The sequence below is a fragment of the Sceloporus occidentalis genome, unplaced genomic scaffold (assembly GCF_023333645.1).
Source record: "Sceloporus occidentalis isolate IW3139 unplaced genomic scaffold, rSceOcc1.0.p SCAF_22, whole genome shotgun sequence".
Lineage (NCBI taxonomy): Eukaryota > Metazoa > Chordata > Lepidosauria > Squamata > Phrynosomatidae > Sceloporus > Sceloporus occidentalis.
Window position 1 is genome coordinate 3,278,800 of NW_028317002.1, and position 20,889 is coordinate 3,299,688.

The 20,889-nt window shown below is 44.8% G+C and overlaps 1 protein-coding gene and 1 pseudogene across 1 annotated transcript; one reads left to right on the plus strand and one right to left on the minus strand.

The window, feature by feature from the left end:
* Nucleotides 1-2,443: 2,443 nt before the first annotated feature.
* Nucleotides 2,444-15,377, minus strand: LOC149300890 (nuclear pore complex protein Nup88-like; annotated as a pseudogene).
* A 464-nt stretch (nt 15,378-15,841) lies between these two features.
* LOC149300891 (RPA-interacting protein A-like) lies at nt 15,842-20,137 on the plus strand. The gene is made up of 7 exons (XM_089484685.1): nt 15,842-15,913; nt 17,028-17,216; nt 17,656-17,728; nt 17,871-17,982; nt 18,087-18,150; nt 18,537-18,677; nt 20,108-20,137. The coding sequence occupies exons 1-7, from the start codon at nt 15,842-15,844 to the stop codon at nt 20,135-20,137; spliced, it is 681 nt and encodes a 226-aa protein (XP_089340811.1).
* The last annotated feature ends 752 nt before the right edge of the window (nt 20,138-20,889 follow it).

Below are 20,889 nucleotides of genomic sequence, written 5' to 3' on the forward strand. Positions count from 1 at the left end.
GAACATAAATTGGGTGTTTTTAGCAGTGTTGCAGGAAGACAATAGCTTCAAAACCTTAATACATTTCAAGGAGGAAAATACCTTCCTAGCAATCAGTGTTCAGTTTGCAAGCAGTCAATTTCAGTGACCAAAGATTGAGGTGTAGGATTGGTGCCTGATGGAGATGATTGTCCCTCAAGGGAAACCTTATGTAGTCCGTGGGAAAGTCAGAAAAGCATATCCTCCATGGCAGCCTTAAGTCCCAGTTAGAGGACTGCGTTGGGTGCAGGCTTTTTTGGGGGGTCAGACAATGTACCTGTGGGTCCTGGTAATCCCGCAAGGCTGCCTTTACGTCGCTTCCACACAGCATCTCTTGTCTTGTTCCGCCCTGGAACCCAGCAGAATCACATGAAGTGACGTAAATTCACGTGACTCCGTTGGGTTCCTGGACGGAACAAGAGAATAGACGCTGTATGGGAGCAACGCGAAGGCAGCCTTGCGGGGGTGCACGGGAAATCTGCAGATCAGGTAAGGGGGTGGGTGTGATTGACCACATATGTTGCAGGAGTGAAACACACATTTGGCGGGAGTGGACACATATGTTGCGGGAGTGGAACACACACATTGCAGGAGTGGGCACTAATGGTCAGAAATTCAGCAGGAGCAGGATTTATAAAAAAAAAAAAAAAAAGCCAGTCCTGCGCAGGGCTCTAGTCCCAGGTCCTCATGAATGTGTATCACAAATGAAAAAGGTGCTCTACTTTTGAGTTTTCTGTGGTGGCTATAATATCTATGACCTGAGATCCCCATCTGCAGACCAATTGGAAAAAGACCTTCAAATTCAGACTCTATTCGCCTGAGTAGTCTGTTTGCTGGGGAAATCTACTGGTATGTTCTGAACCCCCGATATGGAAGGAGAAGTCTTGTGGTCCTTGGCCCATGAGCAAAATCTAAGTAGTGGTTTCTTGTTCTACCTTGTTTGTTCAGGTAAGCCATGATGGTTATGTTGTCTGCCAAGATTCGTACTGCTTTGTGGTAAATGTGAAAGGCCAGTCTCTTGAGAATTCCAAAAACAGCTAAGAGCGCCTAGAGATTTCAGTGAAGTTTCATTTCAGAGGGGGACCAGAGCCACTGAACTCAAACTCTCAAGCAAGCTCCCCCACAGAACGAACCAGTGTTATTGACAACAACCTAGTCTTGAACATGCCCATGTAAGCCCCTACAAGATGATGGGAAAATGACCACCAGCTCAGAACTCTTAACGGATACAGGTATCTGAGACTTGTCCCATAATGTGAGCAGGAATGATTAGAGGGGCCATACTGAGGGTTGGGTTGAGATCATCAGACCCAACATGGAGGTTCTGATACAAGACTAACATCTTGTGCTGGGACAAGAATGTCCATTCCTGCACCAAATCCAGGATCATGCCTAGGAACAAGATTATTTGGATAGGAATCAGATGTGACTTCCGCTGGTTGGAGAATGGAGAAGATGGTAAAATGATTTTGCAGATGTGCAGCTGAGTCGAAAACACTGAGCTGTCAAGGTAAGCGACTGATTCCATGAGACAGAGGTGGCACAAAGTATTTTCGTAAAGGTTCTCAGGGCTGAGGAGATACCGAAGGGTAAATTCAAGAGGGCATTGCAACTGCTACATTCCAGAACTGCTGGTGGGGGGGGGGATAAATAAATTGGGAAGTGGGTGGTACGAGTCCACCAGTCAAGTTCTTCCACACCAAACTCACCCATCCATGCCTTTATAGACCTTGCTTTGTGCAATAGGGCACACATGCTGGCATAGGAAAGGGCCTTCCCCAAACAATCAGAAGAATAGCATTGTCCAAAATGCTGAAGAGGACATACCAAGACATTTTGGACAGTGCTATGGGGTATCTCCATCAGACACTGCTTCGTCAGCACTGGAATCACAAAGAATAGAAATTACAAGACAACCCAGATGCTGGAGAAGAACAGGAGCTCACAGGAAACAACACACAGGGATGTCCATGGGGATGCTGAAGTCTCCAAGGATGGCCGAAGAGACATCAGAGGAGAGGAAGTGGGGAAGCCATGAGAAGTGGTCAAGAAAGATACACTTGTCAATCAATTCAGCAGACTTTTTTGACCTTGCTATATAGCTCAATACACTAAAGGGCTTTGTTTACCACACATTTTAATTCACAAGCCATCTTATGCAATTTCCCCACATTTAAAGAACCCAAACACGAATGAAAAACTTAATTCATTTTTTTTCTTCTTACAAAAGTTCTGTGACCAAAAGCATACATATACATCCAAACTGTTTTAATTGCAGAACAGTCCATTTCTGAAAACAAATCTCACTTATTAGACTTCTCAATGAATTATATATAAATTCTAATTGACATGTTTTCACTCTCCAGATTTTACAGATTCACTTGTGAAGCTGGCCGCACTCCAGTGCCCCTCGATTGCTGTTATGTTAAAAGTTCACATGGTTTCTGATGTCATTGATGAGTTTCATCATTTCTTGAATATGTTTTCCCCTACAAAATGGTGGAAAGGAGAAATTGGTAAAACATTTACAAAAGCCATGTTTGAGCTAGTCTAGCTTTTGATAATGTCAGATGTTTTAGACTATATCAGACAGATTCAAGTTTTATGATTTGCACTAATACAATAATGTTCCCATTATATTGCAGTATACATCTCCAAAACACTACTTAGACATCTCCCAGTTTCCTTACTTAGTGAAAAGTAGACAATGCAACGCAACTACCCCCCATCCACAACGTGCATTCACAATCAGCATCTATTATACAGGAACAAACATGTAAAAAATATAAATCGCTTTGCTTACTCTTCTTTCAACAGTGACTGCGTATTCCTTTTCTGATAGTCACTAAGAGTGAAGCTTGATGTTTTAGGGCCTCTCTCTTTTTCTATCTGCTTCTGTTGATAAGAATTTTTCATTTTGACCTGTCGGTGGAACAAAGAAAAATATATATTTGTACCAGAGGTTCAAAGCAAATGTTCTAGATGGTATACCTGAATTATTAAGACTGTCAAGTCAGCCACATTTAAACATATACTGTGTATGCATGGCGGCACCTGTTTTATAGCATTCTCCAGATGGTGAAGCTGTTCCCTTGTTGTTTCCAGTTCTTTCCTCATATCTCGTTCTTCATCAGACACGACTGGGAGCTGAGCATGCAAGTTGTGCAGTACTCTCTTCAGTCTAGGAAATCCGAATAAAGAAAAACCAAATGTTCATTTGTGAATCCCAACACCAAGGCAAATGCTTCAGTACACATGCTACAGTCTTCAGAAGCCACACAAAAATCAAAAGTATCAAGCGCAATTGATTATTATTAACGTCTACTCAGACAGAACACTATATTATCGCCTGCTTACTGACAATGATAAACCTTTCTAGGCATGTTTAGCTTTCAAAATAAAAAATACGTTTAATGGCTACCATCCCCCCCCCATTATACATTTCCAGTATTTTAAAATAATAGAATGTAGCATCTAAAATGTTTTGTAAATGTACAAATGAGCTGCCAAACCATGCCCCTCGCACCTTTTTCAATTTCGTATAAACCTTTTTGTAGAGAGCAGTTGAATCCGCAATATAACAGAACATTTTTATATGCACATATTTCAATGTCAACCAACCTGTTAATTATATCATCTTGTTTTTCTTTGGCTTCTTCAAACTTTTCAGCAAGACGTTCTGCCATTTCTTTAAGACTCTGCCTAGAAGCAAGTGTAAGTAAGGAGCAGCGTTAAGCTATGAGAAACTAAATACTTAACCTTAAATATACATCTAAAATGCAGTAATATAAAATACTATTTTAGTATTGACTATTTCAATACTAAAATAATTGAAATAAATGGGAAGCCCCATTTATTTATTTAATTACTACTAGTATCAGATTAAAAAAAAATGTCTGGTTTCTGCATATTGGCCACTTGTACTTGTTCCAGTTGTTATTTTAGACAAATTCATTAGACAAACGCCCTGGCTCCTTACCATGCTGCATGTGGTAAATTATTATTATCTTTTATTTATATAGCGCCAACAATTTAAGCAGCGCTTAATACAATACATAAATTCAAGGGATATGACAAGAATTGACAGACTAAGACAAACCGATACATTAGGTGGAGAGAGCCCTGCTCGCAAGCTTACAATCTAGAGGGAATGTGGTGACAAACATAAGGCACAGAGAAAGGGTGAGAGGTAGTGTGGGGGTTACGTCAGTGACAGGGACGTTCTAGCAGTGGTGCAGCTTCTCTGAAGAAGTTTTGAGATGTTTCTTGAATGTTGGGATGGAGGGTGAATGCTGAAGGCTCCTTGGGAGTAGATTCCAGTGATAGCGGCAAATAGGTGGGTAAGTGATGGACCAAGGGGTGGACAGAGACTTTGTCAGGTGTGATGGGATGGGGTGAAGGGGACAGGTTGTTGGGTGTGAGGAAGAAAGAGCAGCTATCTCTTCGTCAGTTGTAGGGGAAAAGGCAGTTAGCATGGGAGGAATGGAGAGAGTGGTGGTGGGTGGTGTAGGAGGGGGTTGTAAAGAAGAGGTATTTTCTAATAGTCTCAATCTTTTCTTTGAAGTGGGTAGCAAGATCTTGGGCAGTGAGAGGTTTGTGGTGTGGGTGTGGAGGGACAGAGAAGGGAGTGGGTTGGAAGAAAAGGGAGGATATGAGAGTGGAGAAGTAGAGCTGTTTGGTGAGAGAGAGGGCAGAGTTGTAGGTGTGAAGCATGAATTTATAGTGAGTAAACAAAAAACAAAATCGCTCACCCAACCTGACACTTTAATAAAAGTCTATGGGGGAAGAGACTTCATTAGTATTGTTTTAAAGAATCAGCTCAGTGTGGTGTTTGAGTAGGGACAGTCACCATGTCACATGGCTGACAATGGTGGTCTGCAGGTAAAGGAAGTTTATTGGAACAAAATTGATAGGGGGGAGAAAAGAAAAAAAAAACAAAAAAAAACAACTTTGGTCTGTACTAGTCTACATCACTGTATACAGCATTCTATTTGGTGCTCAAAGAGAATAATATCTTTTCATGGCACTTACTCTTTACGAATACTAAACTGTAATATGCAATCAGCAACTGCACAGGGGTTGGTGACCAGCTGCTTCAAGGGGTGCACTTACATCCAGTAGAATAGCAGGTATGCAAGACAGGGAATCTTGATAAAAACATGCCCCGTGAAAGAACACGGCTGAGCTATACCTCGGACACGATACTGTGTATATATTTTTAAAGATTGAGTACATAAAGGGAGATTTTTTTTCTGCAGAAAAAAAATTGTAGGGTTTAGTTTACAGCCAGTACTTTGCAGGCATAGTTTAAATTATCCAAATAACACTCACTCTGGGACGGGCAAGATATTTTAGGGAACAAATAAGTTATTATGAGCACCATCAATAACACTACATCATGTTCCCGAGCGCAGCTGTAACAATTTTAATATCTTAAAATTATCCATACAATGGAGGTTAGTATATTATCATACGTTTGTTATGTATGATAATTGAATATGTACACTAGTTCCTGTTGAACGCCAATTTGAGCTGGTGGATTAATGGGAAGGGTGTAACAATTACTAACTGTCAAACTGACCACCCCCCAAAAAAGGAAGATAAGGGAAGAAGCAAGGAAATATTCATAGCAATATTGAATTATGAGTCTTGAAAGTGACTATTTACATACCTCTCTTCTTTAGAGTGATTCAGATCTTTCAGTTGCTTGTCTTTCTGTGCTATTAACAACTTTACCCTAATTCAAAGACAAAATAGAGCTTAAACATCCTGCTGTAAATCAGTGAATGAAACAAAGGCTATATAACCATCTAATTATAGTGACAGCACAAGTTCATAACAATGGCATAATATGTCTGAACTAGAATAAAAAGGAGATTGGGGGAAGGAGGGGGTCTAATCTGCAGTCTGTGGTGGGAAACAGACAATCATCTATACAGCCATATATCACAATATTCTTTACCGCCTCTGCATCTCCTCCCTGGCAAGATCTTGTTTTAGTAAATATTCTTCCCGAAACACTTGTATAGCTCTTGTCAGTAGCTGAAGACATTCATCAGGTGGTGGAGAACTTTCCTTATTTGAGGAGCTAAGAAAAATAAAAATTATAGTATGTAATTATTGATGTTTCATGCCAAAAATAATGCATAAATCAATGTATTCAAAAGAAAGCATTGACAGAACCCCTTTAAAAATACCAAAGGATTCCTTGCAAAGAAATGCCTGTACAGTGCAATTTGTTTAAATAGTATAGGGATTGTGGAATGCAAACAAGGACAGCAAATCATAGATAATACCTACTTTAATAACAGAGGATTCGTAGAGTTACGTCTCAAAATGTCTTGGATGTGATTTTCAAACTGCCTTTTTGTATCTGCCGTGATGTTTGGTAACGGCTGAGAGCCCAGAGTGAGGGGAGATGGTGGACGGATTGTTGCTCTAAAAATAAGATGGACAAAAAAAAGTTTTATTAAAAAAAAACAACGTGTACCTTCTTTACAGGATACATGTTATGACATTTTATGAACTCTACCGTTTAAATTGTGTATTTTCAAATGTATCATTATAATTTAAAGCAAAGTGAAATGGCAGCAGAGTTCTTATGCAAGGTCTCCTAACAGTGCCCCCAGATACCCATGTTACAAATACCTACCTTTAGGGCAATGCATAAGCAGTGTAAAAGGGAGTTGGAGCATGTGCAAATTACATTACCCTGATGGTGGCCCTGATGCTATTCAAAGCAGTATGATTTAAGTGAGCTAGCCAAAACAGGTTCTTTCACATTTTTACAATGCATGCGCACAAGCAATCAGTACGTCAAAGTTAACCTTGCGATGGCCAAGTCTGTACAGGAGTATTGTTAAACAGAAGATGGTTCAGTATTAAGGGTTTAGTATTAAAAAAAGGTATACATACAAGAGTGGTCTTGTAATGCATTCACAGCCACTAGTAATGCATATCATAGTTGTTCCCAGAGACACATCATGTATGATCCAAAAGCCTTGAATAGGAGCTGGTAATCTAAATATTGAAGAGAAGATGTGATGAACAAATGGGAAAAAGTTTTTAATATATGTTTTAAAACAACTACCACAACTTAGTTATAAGGTTATATACAGGTATGTCACATACAAGAAATTGTCAAACTTTCTGCAAGCGATCATGCTTCTTTCCTTGCACACCTCATATAAGGTAGGTTGTCAGATATGCTTCTCCCAACTCAAACTGTAGTGCTAGATCATATATAAGCAGCTAAGGATGTCACTTTAAACGCTAACAAGTATATCAAACTGAACATTGTAAAAAAAAACGTGGATCTAAAAGGCATTTCTAATTTCGGACACGTAAATACTAGTTTAAGAGATTAGATAGACCAACAGGCTGCAAAAAGGCTTTTACTTGTTCTCCACAAAAGCCCTTAGCCATGGATATATATATATATATATATATATATATATATATATTAGTGATATTTATAATATAATTCTGGGGCAAAGTGATGCACAACTCCAAGTTCGAGAAAACCAAACATGACACAAGTTGTGGATATCCAAGCTTGAGCACAGACATCTCAATTTAAAACTCATTAAACTACTTGTTTTTAAGGCAAGGATATACAGAATTATGGGCATAGCCTAGAACTCAGAGGTTATCCAAGTAAGCCCCTTCCATTGATCTATAAAGTGTACTTTTCTCATTCAGCACTAAGTTTTATTGTAGAACCAAATTTTTGTACTGCTTTGCTACCATAAAAACCCTCGTTGTGTGCTTCTTTTGCAGTCCATTTCATATCCTCTCTCTGCACATTTGCTTTAGGTGTTGACATTGATATGCACTATATAGTTTACCGTGGCATTTTTTGCTAAATACAGGTGGTTTGGTAGTCATGTTTTACACCTTTCACTGGAATGGATATGTTTTACAAGGGTGTGCAGACAGCATGGATGTTAGTGACTTGAGGTGTGCTGTTATACCTGCAAGGTAGAGGTTTGGTGCATAAGATATGCTCCACTAAACATTTCTGTTCTGCTGCCAGTACTTGCAAGCTGTCTTTGTCCTCTTCTCCTGCAAATGATACTTGGTTATTTAATAGCATAATGGTATTTGACTATATTAGTTACCTGGTAAGGATTCATAAGTACCTGTGTCAAGAAATGTTTCCAACTTGCTGAGCCATGTCAGCCCCACACTATGAACACCAGCCACATGAGTACAGTGGTAACGAGACGGGCAGATAACATCTAGCATTGAAAATATAAGAACCGGTCAGGTCAACTTAAAAAAAAAAACAACAAACAAGCAAAAACCTCAAAAGAAAACCCCTTCTCATAACATCAAACACTCAACAGGCCACATCTATTCCACGGACAAGTCACCCATAATTTTTTGTATAATCATTGTATATGAACATTCATGTAAATGGTTCTAATACTAGATTAACTAAGTGCATGCCTTTCTCTGTCTGACACAACAGATATCACATTAAATATTGACTTTATACTCATGACAGTAACCTTTGTGTAGTTTAATCGGACAAGAGAAGTAAGAAACGACAGATTCCTCATTTTCTACAGGTAGTTTCAATGCAAGCTCCAGCTCAACACATTCAAAGACGTACAAGGATGGCACAAGGTCCATGTTGGGGTTCCACGACTTTTCTGACTGAAGATGAACCAAAATATGAGAGACTGAACAGGGGCAAAACAGGCACACTATTTGTACTCTTACTATGAATGCTCTCAGAGCTATTAATTGCTTAAATTTTCCATACCGCCTGTTCATCTTCCTCCCCTTCCAGCACCACACAATGATATAGTAGCCCTGATTCTGTGGCAATGACGAGAATGTTGGGGACACAGGGTAAACAGAGCACAGCACAGGCATCATAGCCATAGTTGTCATCTGCAGCAGGATGCATTGAAAGCGGGCCCAAGAGCTTACCAACATTTGTGGCACTGAAACAAAAAAATAACCCATCAGTATCAATTTTCAGTTTATGTTGCAGAACAAGTAAAAATCTTGTAAGCACCTGGGTGTAATGTCTGCTAATCACATCAGGATGTTTTGGGCAATTTGTGCACCACCTGACAACACCACAGCAAAAAACTCATTTAAGGGAAGACAACAGAGGCAAAAAACAAATAAGCAAATGCTTGCCAAAATGAAACAGCAATTCTCACCTCTTCTGTATGTCAATGTACATCAGGAAGGTCTCGCCATTCTCATAAAGAATGTAGAGGGGGTAAGCTAGGGTTTCTTTACTGTAAATGCCAGAACCTTTAGAAAGTGTCACCAATGGGCCGAAATCACAGGCAATTGCAGTCTCACCAAGAGATGCTTTGTAAGACCGTCTAAAAAACAAAACAACTTGTTTTAGATACTATAATCTTTAGACCCCTTCCATGCAATTAAAACACCGCTGATGCATTGATTGCACCGTTTTGGCAATGGGTATTATTTGAAAATTAAAAAAAACCAAAAACAAACAGATTTTGCATGTGGAAGCAACTCCCTGCAATCAAGATGATCTGCACTCTTCACTGTTCGTTTTCCTGGATTTTTTTAGGCATGGTTATTGGAGGACACATGCAGCAATATTCACTTTCCACCCCATTTACAAGAAAAATAAAATCCATAAAACGCCATGCCAATTATATGCTTGTGTGCATCATACCCCACTATGTATAATTTTCTAAGGGTATGGGGTAAAAGATGCACTGTGTGTGTGTCTCATGGCATGTTATATGCAAATATACATACCCACTATGCGGAAATGTAGCTTCTTTATCTGCATTACAAAGCCTGATGACTTTTTCAGGAGTCAAAGGATTTTGAAGACTGTATATGCTATAAAACCAAAGATCAATTTATTTTCATATACTTTACAATACCTTAAATAGTTTTTTTCAAAAACCGCATCACTTAGTATGAAACTATGTAGTATATATATATATATATATATTACACACACACACACGAAAACCACCTTACAATGCATACAATAGAAGCACACAGTCACAAAAATTGGAAAATGTAATTGAAAGAGCATTAACTTGATTCACCACACTACCTTACTGCATTATCAGATGTCAGCAAAATCAAATACAGCTCCTCTCTCTTACTGGGGAACCAAATAGCTTGTTTCAGAATTATTGAAGTGGAGCTGGCAAATATCCTTTCGGCAACCGGAATAGTCCTGGCATAAAAGGGGGGGGGGGGGGAAAAGGCTTAAACACCCCATAAATTATATATTATCATTATTTGCTTTATATAGCACCATCATATTCCGCAGTGCTGTAAAATGTGTAAAGATGCCATAAGTAGCAAATAATAATTCGACTGACTTACAGAAACAAGAGGCAAATGGTGTCCTGCTCAAACGAGCTTACAGTATTAAAATGCATAAACTAAAAATGGACCTTTTCATCTTTATCATTTTATAAATCACATCACTAGATAACTAGTTTAAGCACAAGCCAAAATCACTACTGCAATATTTTAACACAACGACATAGCGCACACTCAAAAACATATTTACTGCATAATTCTATGTTACGGAAGATTAAGCAAACTATTTAGGTCGCACAGGCACATCATTGGTTTAAGTGTAATCGTTTTTCATTCTGATGGTATTTCACCATCATTTTATATTGTTAAACAAGCAGCAATAATTGACCTGCAGTTCACAGTACTTTCTCCACCTTCAAACTCGGAGTTTTTCCCCCAGCGCTTGGGAACCTCCAATACCATCAGGCCTTTTGTCCCGATCAGTGCAATGTGATGCTGTGTTGGACTCAGTAGGACCTCCACAACATCAAAAAGAGGAGGGTTTATGCACAGAAGTTTCTGACAACAAAAAAAAAAGAGGAGAGAAAGTTTGGATAAGAAAGGAATACTAATCTAACACTGGCACGTAATCCTGTATGAACGATGCATAGCTACAGCCACATACAAGCATAACTACAGTTAAGCAAACAAGTTTATAATGCAACACTTAAAAGCTATATTTTCCTATTAATTAGACTACAACATTAACGTTTTAAATGCTGCAACAGGATTCAATTTCCTAATGTTATATTACAAGGCACTGTATTTAAAATGAATGTTTCATAGTACAGTACTATAGTTCTGGAACTTAATGGACATGCCTGATAACAGAGCAAGGGGGGGGGAGTAGAGAGAGAGCGAGGGGGGGGGGAGTAGAGAGAGAGCGCGGGGGGGGGGGGAGTAGAGAGAGAGCGAGGGGGGGGAGTAGAGAGAGAGCGCGGGGGGGGGGGAGTAGAGAGAGAGCGAGGGGGGGGAGTAGAGAGAGAGCGAGGGGGGGGAGTAGAGAGAGAGCGAGGGGGGGGGAGTAGAGAGAGAGCGAGGGGGGGGGGAAGTAGAGAGAGAGCGAGGGGGGGGGGGGAAGTAGAGAGAGAGCGAGGGGGGGGGAAGTAGAGAGAGAGCGAGGGGGGGGAGGAGAGAGCGAGGGGGGGGAGGAGAGAGAGAGCGAGGGGGGGGGAGGAAGAGAGCGAGGGGGGGGGGGAGGAGAGAGAGAGCGAGGGGGGGGGAGGAGAGAGAGAGCGAGGGGGGGGGAGGAGAGAGAGAGCGAGGGGGGGGGAGGAGAGAGAGAGCGAGGGGGGGGGGAGAGAGCGAGGAGGGGGGGGGGGAGAGCGGGGAGGGGGGGGAGAGCGAGGAGGGGGGAGAGAGAGAGAGCGAGGAGGGGGGGAGAGAGAGAGCGAGGGAGGGGGGGGAGAGAGAGAGAGCGAGGAGGGGGGGGAGAGAGAGAGAGCGAGGAGGGGGGGAGAGAGAGCGAGGAGGGGGGGGAGAGAGAGCGAGGGGGGGGGGAGAGAGAGCGAGGGGGGGGGAGAGAGAGCGAGGAGGGGGGAGAGAGAGCGAGGAGGGGGGAGAGAGAGAGCGAGGAGGGGGGAGAGAGAGAGCGAGGAGGGGGGGGGGGAGAGGGGGGGGGTGAGCGAGGAGGGGGGAGAGAGAGAGCGAGGAGGGGGGGAGAGAGGAGAGCGAGGAGGGGGGGAGAGAGAGAGCGAGGAGGGGGGAGAGAGAGAGCGAGGAGGGGGGAGAGAGAGAGCGAGGAAGGGGGGGAGAGAGAGAGCGAGGAGGGGGGGAGGAGAGAGCGAGGAGGGGGGGAGAGAGAGAGCGAGGAGGGGGGGAGAGAGAGGCGAGGAGGGGGGGAGGAGGAGAGCGAGGGGGGGGAGAGGAGGGTGGGGGGGGAGAGAGAGAGCGAGGAGGGGGGGAGAGAGAGAGGAGGAGGGGGGGAGGAGACGAGCGAGGAGGGGGGGGTGGAGAGAGCGAGGAGGGGGGGGAGAGAGAGAGCGAGGAGGGGGGAGAGAGAGAGCGAGGAGGGGGGGAGAGAGGAGAGCGAGGAGGGGGGGATGAGAGAGAGAGCGAGGAGGGGGGGAGAGAGAGAGCGAGGAGGGGGGGAGAGAGAGAGCGAGGAGGGGGGGAGAGGAGAGCGAGGAGGGGGGGAGAGAGAGAGAGGAGGGGGGGAGAGAGAGAGAGCGAGGAGGGGGGAGAGAGAGAGAGCGAGGAGGGGGGGGAGAGAGAGCGAGGAGGGGGGGGAGCGAGAGAGCGAGGAGGGGGGGGGAGTAGAGAGCGAGGGGGGGGGAGAGAGAGCGAGGGGGGGGAGAGAGAGCGAGGGGGGGGAGAGAGAGCGAGGGGGGGGGAGAGAGAGAGCGAGGGGGGGGAGAGAGAGCGAGGGGGGGGGGAGAGAGAGAGCGAGGAGGGGGGAGAGAGAGAGCGAGGAGGGGGGGAGAGAGGAGAGCGAGGAGGGGGGGGAGAGAGAGAGCGAGGAGGGGGGGAGAGAGAGAGCGAGGAGGGGGGGAGAGAGAGAGCAGGAGGGGGGGAGAGAGAGAGCGAGGAGGGGGGGAGAGAGAGAGCGAGGAGGGGGGGAAGAGAGAGAGGAGGAGGGGGGGAGAGAGAGAGCGAGGAGGGGGGGAGAGAGAGAGCGAGGAGGGGGGGAGGAGAGAGGAGCGAGGAGGGGGGGAGAGAGAGAGCGAGGAGGGGGGGAGAGAGAGAGCGAGGAGGGGGGGAGTGAGAGAGCGAGGAGGGGGGGGAGAGAGAGAGCGAGGAGGGGGGAGAGAGAGAGCGAGGAGGGGGGGAGAGAGAGAGCGAGGAGGGGGGGAGAGAGAGAGCGAGGAGGGGGGGAGAGAGAGAGCGAGGAGGGGGGGAGAGAGAGAGCGAGGAGGGGGGGAGAGAGAGAGCGAGGAGGGGGGGAGAGAGAGAGCGAGGGGGGGGGAGGAGAGGCGAGGGTGGGGAGAGAGAGCGAGGAGGGGGGGATAGAGAGAGCGAGGGAGGGGGGGATAGAGAGAGCGAGGAGGGGAGGATAGAGAGAGCGAGGAGGGGGGGATGAGAGAGCGAGGAGGGGGGATAGAGAGAGCGAGGAGGGGGGATAGAGACGAGCGAGGAGGGGGGGATAGAGAGAGCGAGGAGGGGGGGGATAGAGAGAGCGAGGAGGGGGGATAGAGAGAGCGAGGAGGGGGGATAGAGAGGAGCGAGGAGGGGGGAGAGAGAGAGCGAGGAGGGGGGAGAGAGAGAGAGAGCGAGGAGGGGGGAGAGAGAGAGCGAGGAGGGGAGAGAGAGAGCGAGGAGGGGGGAGAGATGAGAGCGAGGAGGGGGGAGAGAGAGAGCGAGGAGGGGGAGAGAGAGAGCGAGGAGGGGGAGAGGAGCAGGAGGGGGGGGGAGAGGCGAGGAGGGGGGGGAGAGAGAGCGAGGAGGGGGGGGGGGGGGGGGAGAGAGAGCGAGGAGGGGGGGGGAGGAAGAGAGCGCGAGGAGGGGGGGAGAGAGAGAGCGCGAGGAGGGGGGGGAGGGAGAGAGAGAGCGAGGAGGGGGAGGGGGGAGAGAGAGAGCGAGGAGGGGGGGGGAGAGAGAGAGCGAGGAGGGGGGGGATAGAGAGAGCGAGGAGGGGGGGGAGAGAGAGAGCGAGGAGGGGGGGAGAGACGAGAACGAGGAGGGGGGGATAGAGAGAACGAGGAGGGGGGGATATGAGAGACGAGGAGGGGGGGATAGAGAGAACGAGGAGGGGGGATAGAGAGAACGAGGAGGGGGGGATAGAGAGAACGAGGAGGGGGGGGATAGAGAGAAACGAGGAGGGGGGGATAGAGAGAACGAGGAGGGGGGGGATAGAGAGAACGAGGAGGGGGGGGATAGAGGAGCAAGGGAAATAGATCCTGTGTCATTCCTTATATTATTGAAGCATTCAGGCAAACTTGTACCTATACTTGTATCTTAATAGTTGTTCCCAAAGTGTACAAAAGAAAATCGAGCTTTAATCGGTTTCTCATATAGAGTTAAGTAGACCGTTACAACTACTAGTGCCCTGAGAAGTGCTGCCGAATACATCACCTGCACGGCAAATGCATTTGCAAGAACACATTAAATATGCGCTAAAGCGGATATTTAGCGCATAATTAATGTGTTCTTGCAAATGCAAGAGCGGGCTAGGGTTGAAACAAATGTATCTGCCACAGCGAACAGACTCTCTCTGCGTGCATATTAGCGTATTTTACACACAAAGACCTAACTGCCTTCAAGTTCATGAATAGCATTCCTAAGCGCTTTCTTCTCCGCCCTTATATCTCACCTGTTCTCTTCCGCTCCCTGCCATGTCCGAGTCCAGGCTCTTCAGTCGGATGGTACAGAAGCTGCATTCCTCCTGATCCCAGACCAACAGATCTCCGTCGACAGTAGCATATCAGGCTCCTGAGCTGCAACGGACCGCCGGACTTCCCCCTCCGCATTTTCTCCTTTTTCTTCTGCTGCCCTCGCCCGTTCCCGTAGCCGGGAGAAGAGCGCATGTTTACTCAGAGCAGCTTGCCACTGTCCCCAGCTTTCCCGACAGACGCCATTCTTTTCGCGCCCCTGCTCTTACGCGTCGTCCTATGGTACTGACGACAATAAAGAGCGACGACCAATCAGCTGGAGGGTTGGCGGTAGCGTAACGCGGCTTGTAGCGAGAGCGCTTGTATATATGACCAAAACTTAAAGTAGCTGGCATTTACGATTAAAACCCCTAAGGCCATGTGGCAGCTTGCTATTTTAAAATACGCGTGGCTTTTCCGTGTCTCCTTAAATTAGTGCCATTACGTGAATGTAATGTCTCGTGTGCTTACAACTCGGCGGTATCTGCATGCACGGATTGCTAGGAATACATATACTATAAGCGGACGCTTTTGGAAGTACAACTTTTGTCAAAATCACCAAATCATTACTATAGACTCTTTTGGGTCTATTCACTAAACGGGGAGTTTGCAAGGATTTTCAACTATCTGATCTCACAATACATTATGAAAGGCAACCCCAGTTAGTATCTGTAGCAAGAACGGCACTGGCCCTTTATAAATTACCGTATAACCATATTCCTCCATAGTGAGGAGGGTTTTATCGTCTACATTACCCAGGAAAGATACACGGCCAGCTCATACCTCTTGCAGAAGAAGCTTACTTGGGTTTGCCTTTGATGGAGTATAGTGATTTCCTGTAAACTCCCTCTTTTGTGGTCACTCGCCTCACTATTCATTAGGAAGGGTCACTGCTAGATTGGCATACACTGCTAATTTCATGTATTACATTCATGTTGTTAACATAATGCAAGAAGATGTAAAGAAATTCGCATTTAACTATAACTCATAACTGGATGTCTCACGTTATTCACTGCACTGCTATTTGTTACGCAGGACTTTCTTCCTGTGCTGTCAAGAAAGTAGGAACTACAACTCCCGGCATGCATTAAACGAGGCGCTCGGGCGTATCACGTGGTGGGAGGGGTTTAAATGCTTTTGCTGGCTGGTTTTTCGTTCTGTACGCTTTTGAGAGTTCGTGGTCGTTTGACATGGAGGCGGCAATGAGGCATCGCGTTTTATACAAGGGAACTACCCCTCCGTGGAAAGAGACGTACCGGAAGGTGTCTGACTCTGAGCTTTTGAGAAATATAGTTGTGTTTGTTTTTTTGTGCGTTCCTTTTATGTAGCGTGAAATTCTGTACGTTGCTGATCTCGCTGGTTGCACGGTGTTTGGTATGTGTGCCCTCACACATGAGTCAGTAACTTTGACCGTGTTGAGATTATATCTCAACCTGGTGTTCTGGGAGCCGACCAAAACGTGGATCGTGGCTGATCTGTTTGCTTAATTCCCTGGTTTCTGATTGTAGTGTCTTAATTAAAAGGGGTATCTGTCAGGTGGGGTTATATGTAAGAGGTGCCTTAAGCGTCATCTTGACTAGTGTATGCGTTATCCTACATTCATCAAACGTTAATGGGCAGCAGCAGAGACTTCAGTGTAGCCCATCATTGCCCCAGTAGCATACACTGTAACTTGGCACAATGCTGTAGTCAAACTGTGCACTGCTGCCTGTTTAAGTAATGGGCACGGTACGTGCCTAGGAGCCTTCTTAACGGGCACCTCGGTTTGCTCAACAGGCTGCTGAGCTAATGTCTCTAGGAGATCACGTGTGTGCTTCCAAAGGCACATCTATATTCATGCAGGTGCTTGGCTGTATCTAAGCACTGCTTCTTATTTAAAGGGCATGTCCTCTGTAAAATCTCCTTTAGCACAAATTCTAGTGCTGTACATCATAATGTGGGTTGACATTGATGAAAACCTGGTGTTTCAATTTGTTCTATTAAACTTTCCTTTACTTTACCTGTGGACCTGGATGCCATTTGTTAGTCGTGTAACGTTTTGAGTGGCTTTCCCTGCTTGTGGCCTGGTGTGGAGGGAGGGAGGGGGGGGGGGGACAGGGCTGTTTTGGCAGCAAAAGAGGAACCTCCACAATGTTAGGCAGGTGGTCCTAATGTTATGGTTGATCAGTGTATATTGTGCAAAACCTAGAACTGTTAATGCTTTATACACTGCTCGTATTGCTGTAATGTTAGGCTGGATAGCTTGCTTCACTGGACCTAAATTTCTTCAAAGGTGGGTTTGTGACCATGCTCTTGAACTTCATTGTAGCTTATCCTTTCTTCCAGATCAACTAAACTGGTGCATGATCTTCCTCTTTTTGTCTAATTCTTCTCTAGAGGTGTGTTGAAAGACTGAAGAGCAACCGGTCTAAGCTCCTTGACAAGTTCCGTCAGGTAGGAGAGAAGCTTCATTCTGAAAATGGTGAATCTGTCTTGGTGCAAGAAGTTATGGAGGAAGAATGGAAAGCAATGCAGTCTGACAATGGTGGATTTCCATCCCTCTGGAAAAAGGGGACCTTCTCACATGTAAGCGTTTTCCGTCTGGCACACTGTAGCTCTTTATTTGCTTTTGTGCTAAATGTCATCTTAATGTAGCGGTGGCACCTTCAAGCATTTAGTCTTTGCATGAAGCCTGGCAAAGGTAGAGCTGTATTGTATAGGTTAGCCTTCCTTCATGTTTAAGGTGGACTAGAATAATTGGAACAGAGTTGAGCAGCATTACAGCTCAATATTCTAATCTCTTAATGGGAGCGGAAGCCATAAGTAGCTAGTGTGACTTTATAGTAGGCAGTAATCGGGTTCCTGACAGTCTATGGAAAGCTGTATTCCTAAAATGATAAAATATAGGAACTGTGAAAGCCTTAATACAGTCTTTCATAGTTTGTGTCTATAGAAATGTGCACTATTCATTGTATGGAATTTTCTTTTCTCCCCTCCATGAATTATCTATAATTTTATGTTTTAGGCCCTTGGGATTTTGCAGGATCCAGATGAGCTGGCAACTCTAGAAGAAATTAAACGTGAACTCCTTGTAGAAGGTGATATTTTTATTTCTGCTGTAACATAACATGTCTTTTGCATGTAATGATGTGGCATCGATGCAACATCGTTCAGTGGGTACTTGACTTGAAAACGCTGTAATTAACTTCACAATTTCACTGACTGATTTTGTTTTTACAGAACAAGCTATGGTTGTGGAAATTGAAAACATTCTTCAGTTTGAGGAAGAATGCCTTGATTCTGTAGTTGGGCTGAATCAAGCAAACCAGATAGTGTGTCCAGTGTGTAATCTGTAAGTACTAATCGGCCTGATGTCATGGCAGTCTTTATCTGTTCAGTTTGCCTACTTTTAAGAGGTGTCTAAAAAAAAAAAAAATACAATCTCTGCTTTTACAGGAACTACATGACTGTAACTAGCTGTTTTATTGTCTGCCAATGTGGAGTGCACATTAATACAAGGGTAAGTACACACCCATGTGGATGGATTAAATAACTAAGGTTTCCTCCTGCTCTAATTGCGTTCTTGAGCAACTACTATTTCCAGTCCTAATTCCCAAACACATGTACATCATATTGGTTAAAAATGAATTTAATGCATTTTTTCTACTGTAATCTATGATGGACCTGTTATCCTGGTACACTCATTAGCATTAAACTTGCATTAAAATGCTTGAATAGCTATATAGATTGCTCATGAGCACTAGGGACTGTGGACAGTGTAGGAACTCAAACTTCCTAATTGTACAGACAATCGTATTTCCTTTTGCATGAAGGGCTATGACTTGTTGCGGGTAGCTACTAATGTCGGCTGTAATGTGTATAAATGGTGTCTTAATTGTATTTTAGTCCCAAGGCATGAGCGTTGAAAAACTACATTCGCTACTAGAAGCAAACCTGACAGCACATGGCTATAATTGCTCACAAAATCCAATTTTCTCTGTTGCTGTTGGATTAGAAGGAACGGCCAGTCTCTTCATGAGTTGCCAGGTAAGTTCTTGAGTTGCCTTTAAACATTTTTTGTCTACCAGACAACACACTGAGCTTATTTATGGCAATGCTAAAGAAGTCTGATTATCTATAGACTTTTATTAAACTGTCCCTTCTGATTCAAACAGAGCCATTCTATTTAACACAAGGCATTCAACCATACAAGTTAATGGAGCCTAGCTTGCCAATCACAATGTGATATTGAAAAATCCTGCTAACCAGACTTGGCTTGACTAAAATGTTTCAAATAAGCTGGTGCTTTATATACCGTATTGGCTCGAATATAGGCCGCACTTTTTTCCTACACTTTAAGTCTTTAAAGTGGGGGTGCGGCCTATATTCGGGGTCTAGCGCCCAACGCCCGGGACATGCAGTTCCGGGCAGGCAGCAGGGTTAGGATGCAGATCCCCCGCAGCAGTGCAGGGGACCTGTATCTTACTCTGATACGCTCAGACAGCCTCCCCTGCCAGCACTTCCCACGGGGGGAGTGCCGGCACGGGAGATCGTCTGCACGATGCGCTTAGACATTCACCGGCTGTGGCGATGCGTGTAAACAGCCTCCGCTGCCGGCACGTCTGCACGATGTGCTTTAACAATCTCCCTTGCCGGGAATTCCCATGGGGGGGGAGTCCCGGCAAGGGAGATTGTTAAAGCACATCGTGAAGACGTGCCGGCAGCGGAGGCTGTTTACGCGCATCGCCACAGCCGGTGAACGTCCGCACGATGCGTTTTACCTCTGCCCCGAAGACTTACCAGAGCAGACTCCTGGGTGTCTTGCGGGGCCGGCGGGGGACATCTACGCAATACGCGTAATACAGCACTGGAAGTTGTATACGCATATTGTGTAGATGTCCCCTGCCGGCCCCGCGAGACACCCAGGAGTCTGGTCTGGCAAGTCGGGGGGGGGGGGGGGGCAGAGTGGCAGCATATCTCGGGGGGGGGGGGGGGTACGACAACTTTTTCTTTAAAAAAGCACCCAACTTCTAGGGTGCGGCCTATATACGGGGCGGCCTATATCTGAGCCAATAGTGTGTGTGTGTGTGTGTGTGTCCTGGGAAAAACATTTGGGTACACTAAATGTAAGAAGAAAAGTACAGCTAAACATAAGCACCACAGTAATATAAAAGCTCTGTCCTCTAAGTGGGTTTTCTTGGTACTCCAGGACTGTCTGTTCTTTTTCAAGTAAATCAAAGGAAATGCTGGCAGTAAACTAGCTTGCTCACCATATTCGTTCTGTTAAAATATAGTCGAACTCCTATAGTTTTTGGTTAAGCTGAACTTCCCCTTGCAGTTATGGCCTTAATTTTCCTCTGTTTTATTAATCTTTGCAGCTATTGCAAATATCTGTCCCATTATGACTCTTATACTCGGTGTTCTTGGATGAAATCAATACCAGTGGTGGTCTAACACTAAATTGTTTCATTATTTAGGCGTGTGATGCTATGGCTGTCGTTGTCTAACAAGGACTCGAAGATGTCGGCTCAGCTTTGGAATTCCACATGTGTGATTTTGTAATGTCTTGTAAATTTTTGTAATGTCATGTAAATATGCTTTTTAACTCTTTAAATAAAGCAGATAATTTATTAATTGCACAAATGTACTATTTTTGGTCAATGCTTTGGGCAGGGTACCAAGAAAACTTGTGGAAATTGTGTTGATTTGATTCACACTGTAATCTTACGCTGTTATTTCTCTTAAAGGCACATTAATTCATATGGCAGCTTGATGGGTCCCTTTAAATTTACATGGTATACCTCTTGCAAATACTCACTGGCCAATTTATTAGGTATGCCTGTTCAATTGCTTATTAACAAAATAGCTAATCAGCCAATCACATGGCAGCAACTCAATGCATGTAGATGTGGTCAAGACAACTTGCTGAAGTCCAAACTGAGCATCAGAATGGGAAAGAAAGGGAATTTAAGTGACTTTGAACGTAGCGTGGTTGTTGGTGCAAGACTGATCCACTTTGTTTTTCACCCACGACCTTCTCTAGGGTTTACAGAGAATGGTCTTTAAAAGACCAACTATCCAGTGAGTAGCAGTTGTGTGGATGAAAATTCCTTGTTGATGTCAGAAGGCAGAGGAAAATGTTCAAGATGACAGGCAACAGTAACTCAAATAACCACTCGTTAAAACAAAAGTAAGCAGAACACTATCTCTGAACGCACAACATGTCAAACCTTGAAGCAGATGGGCTACAGCAGCCGAA

Bases quoted from the DNA above. Each gene is read 5' to 3' on its own strand.
- LOC149300891 (XM_089484685.1), top strand. From the start codon at position 15,842: ATGGAGGCGGCAATGAGGCATCGCGTTTTATACAAGGGAACTACCCCT. The intron at 17,217-17,655 runs GTAAGCGTTTTC...TTTATGTTTTAG, and splicing joins AAAAGGGGACCTTCTCACAT to GCCCTTGGGATTTTGCAGGA. The intron at 17,729-17,870 runs GTGATATTTTTA...TTGTTTTTACAG, and splicing joins ACGTGAACTCCTTGTAGAAG to AACAAGCTATGGTTGTGGAA.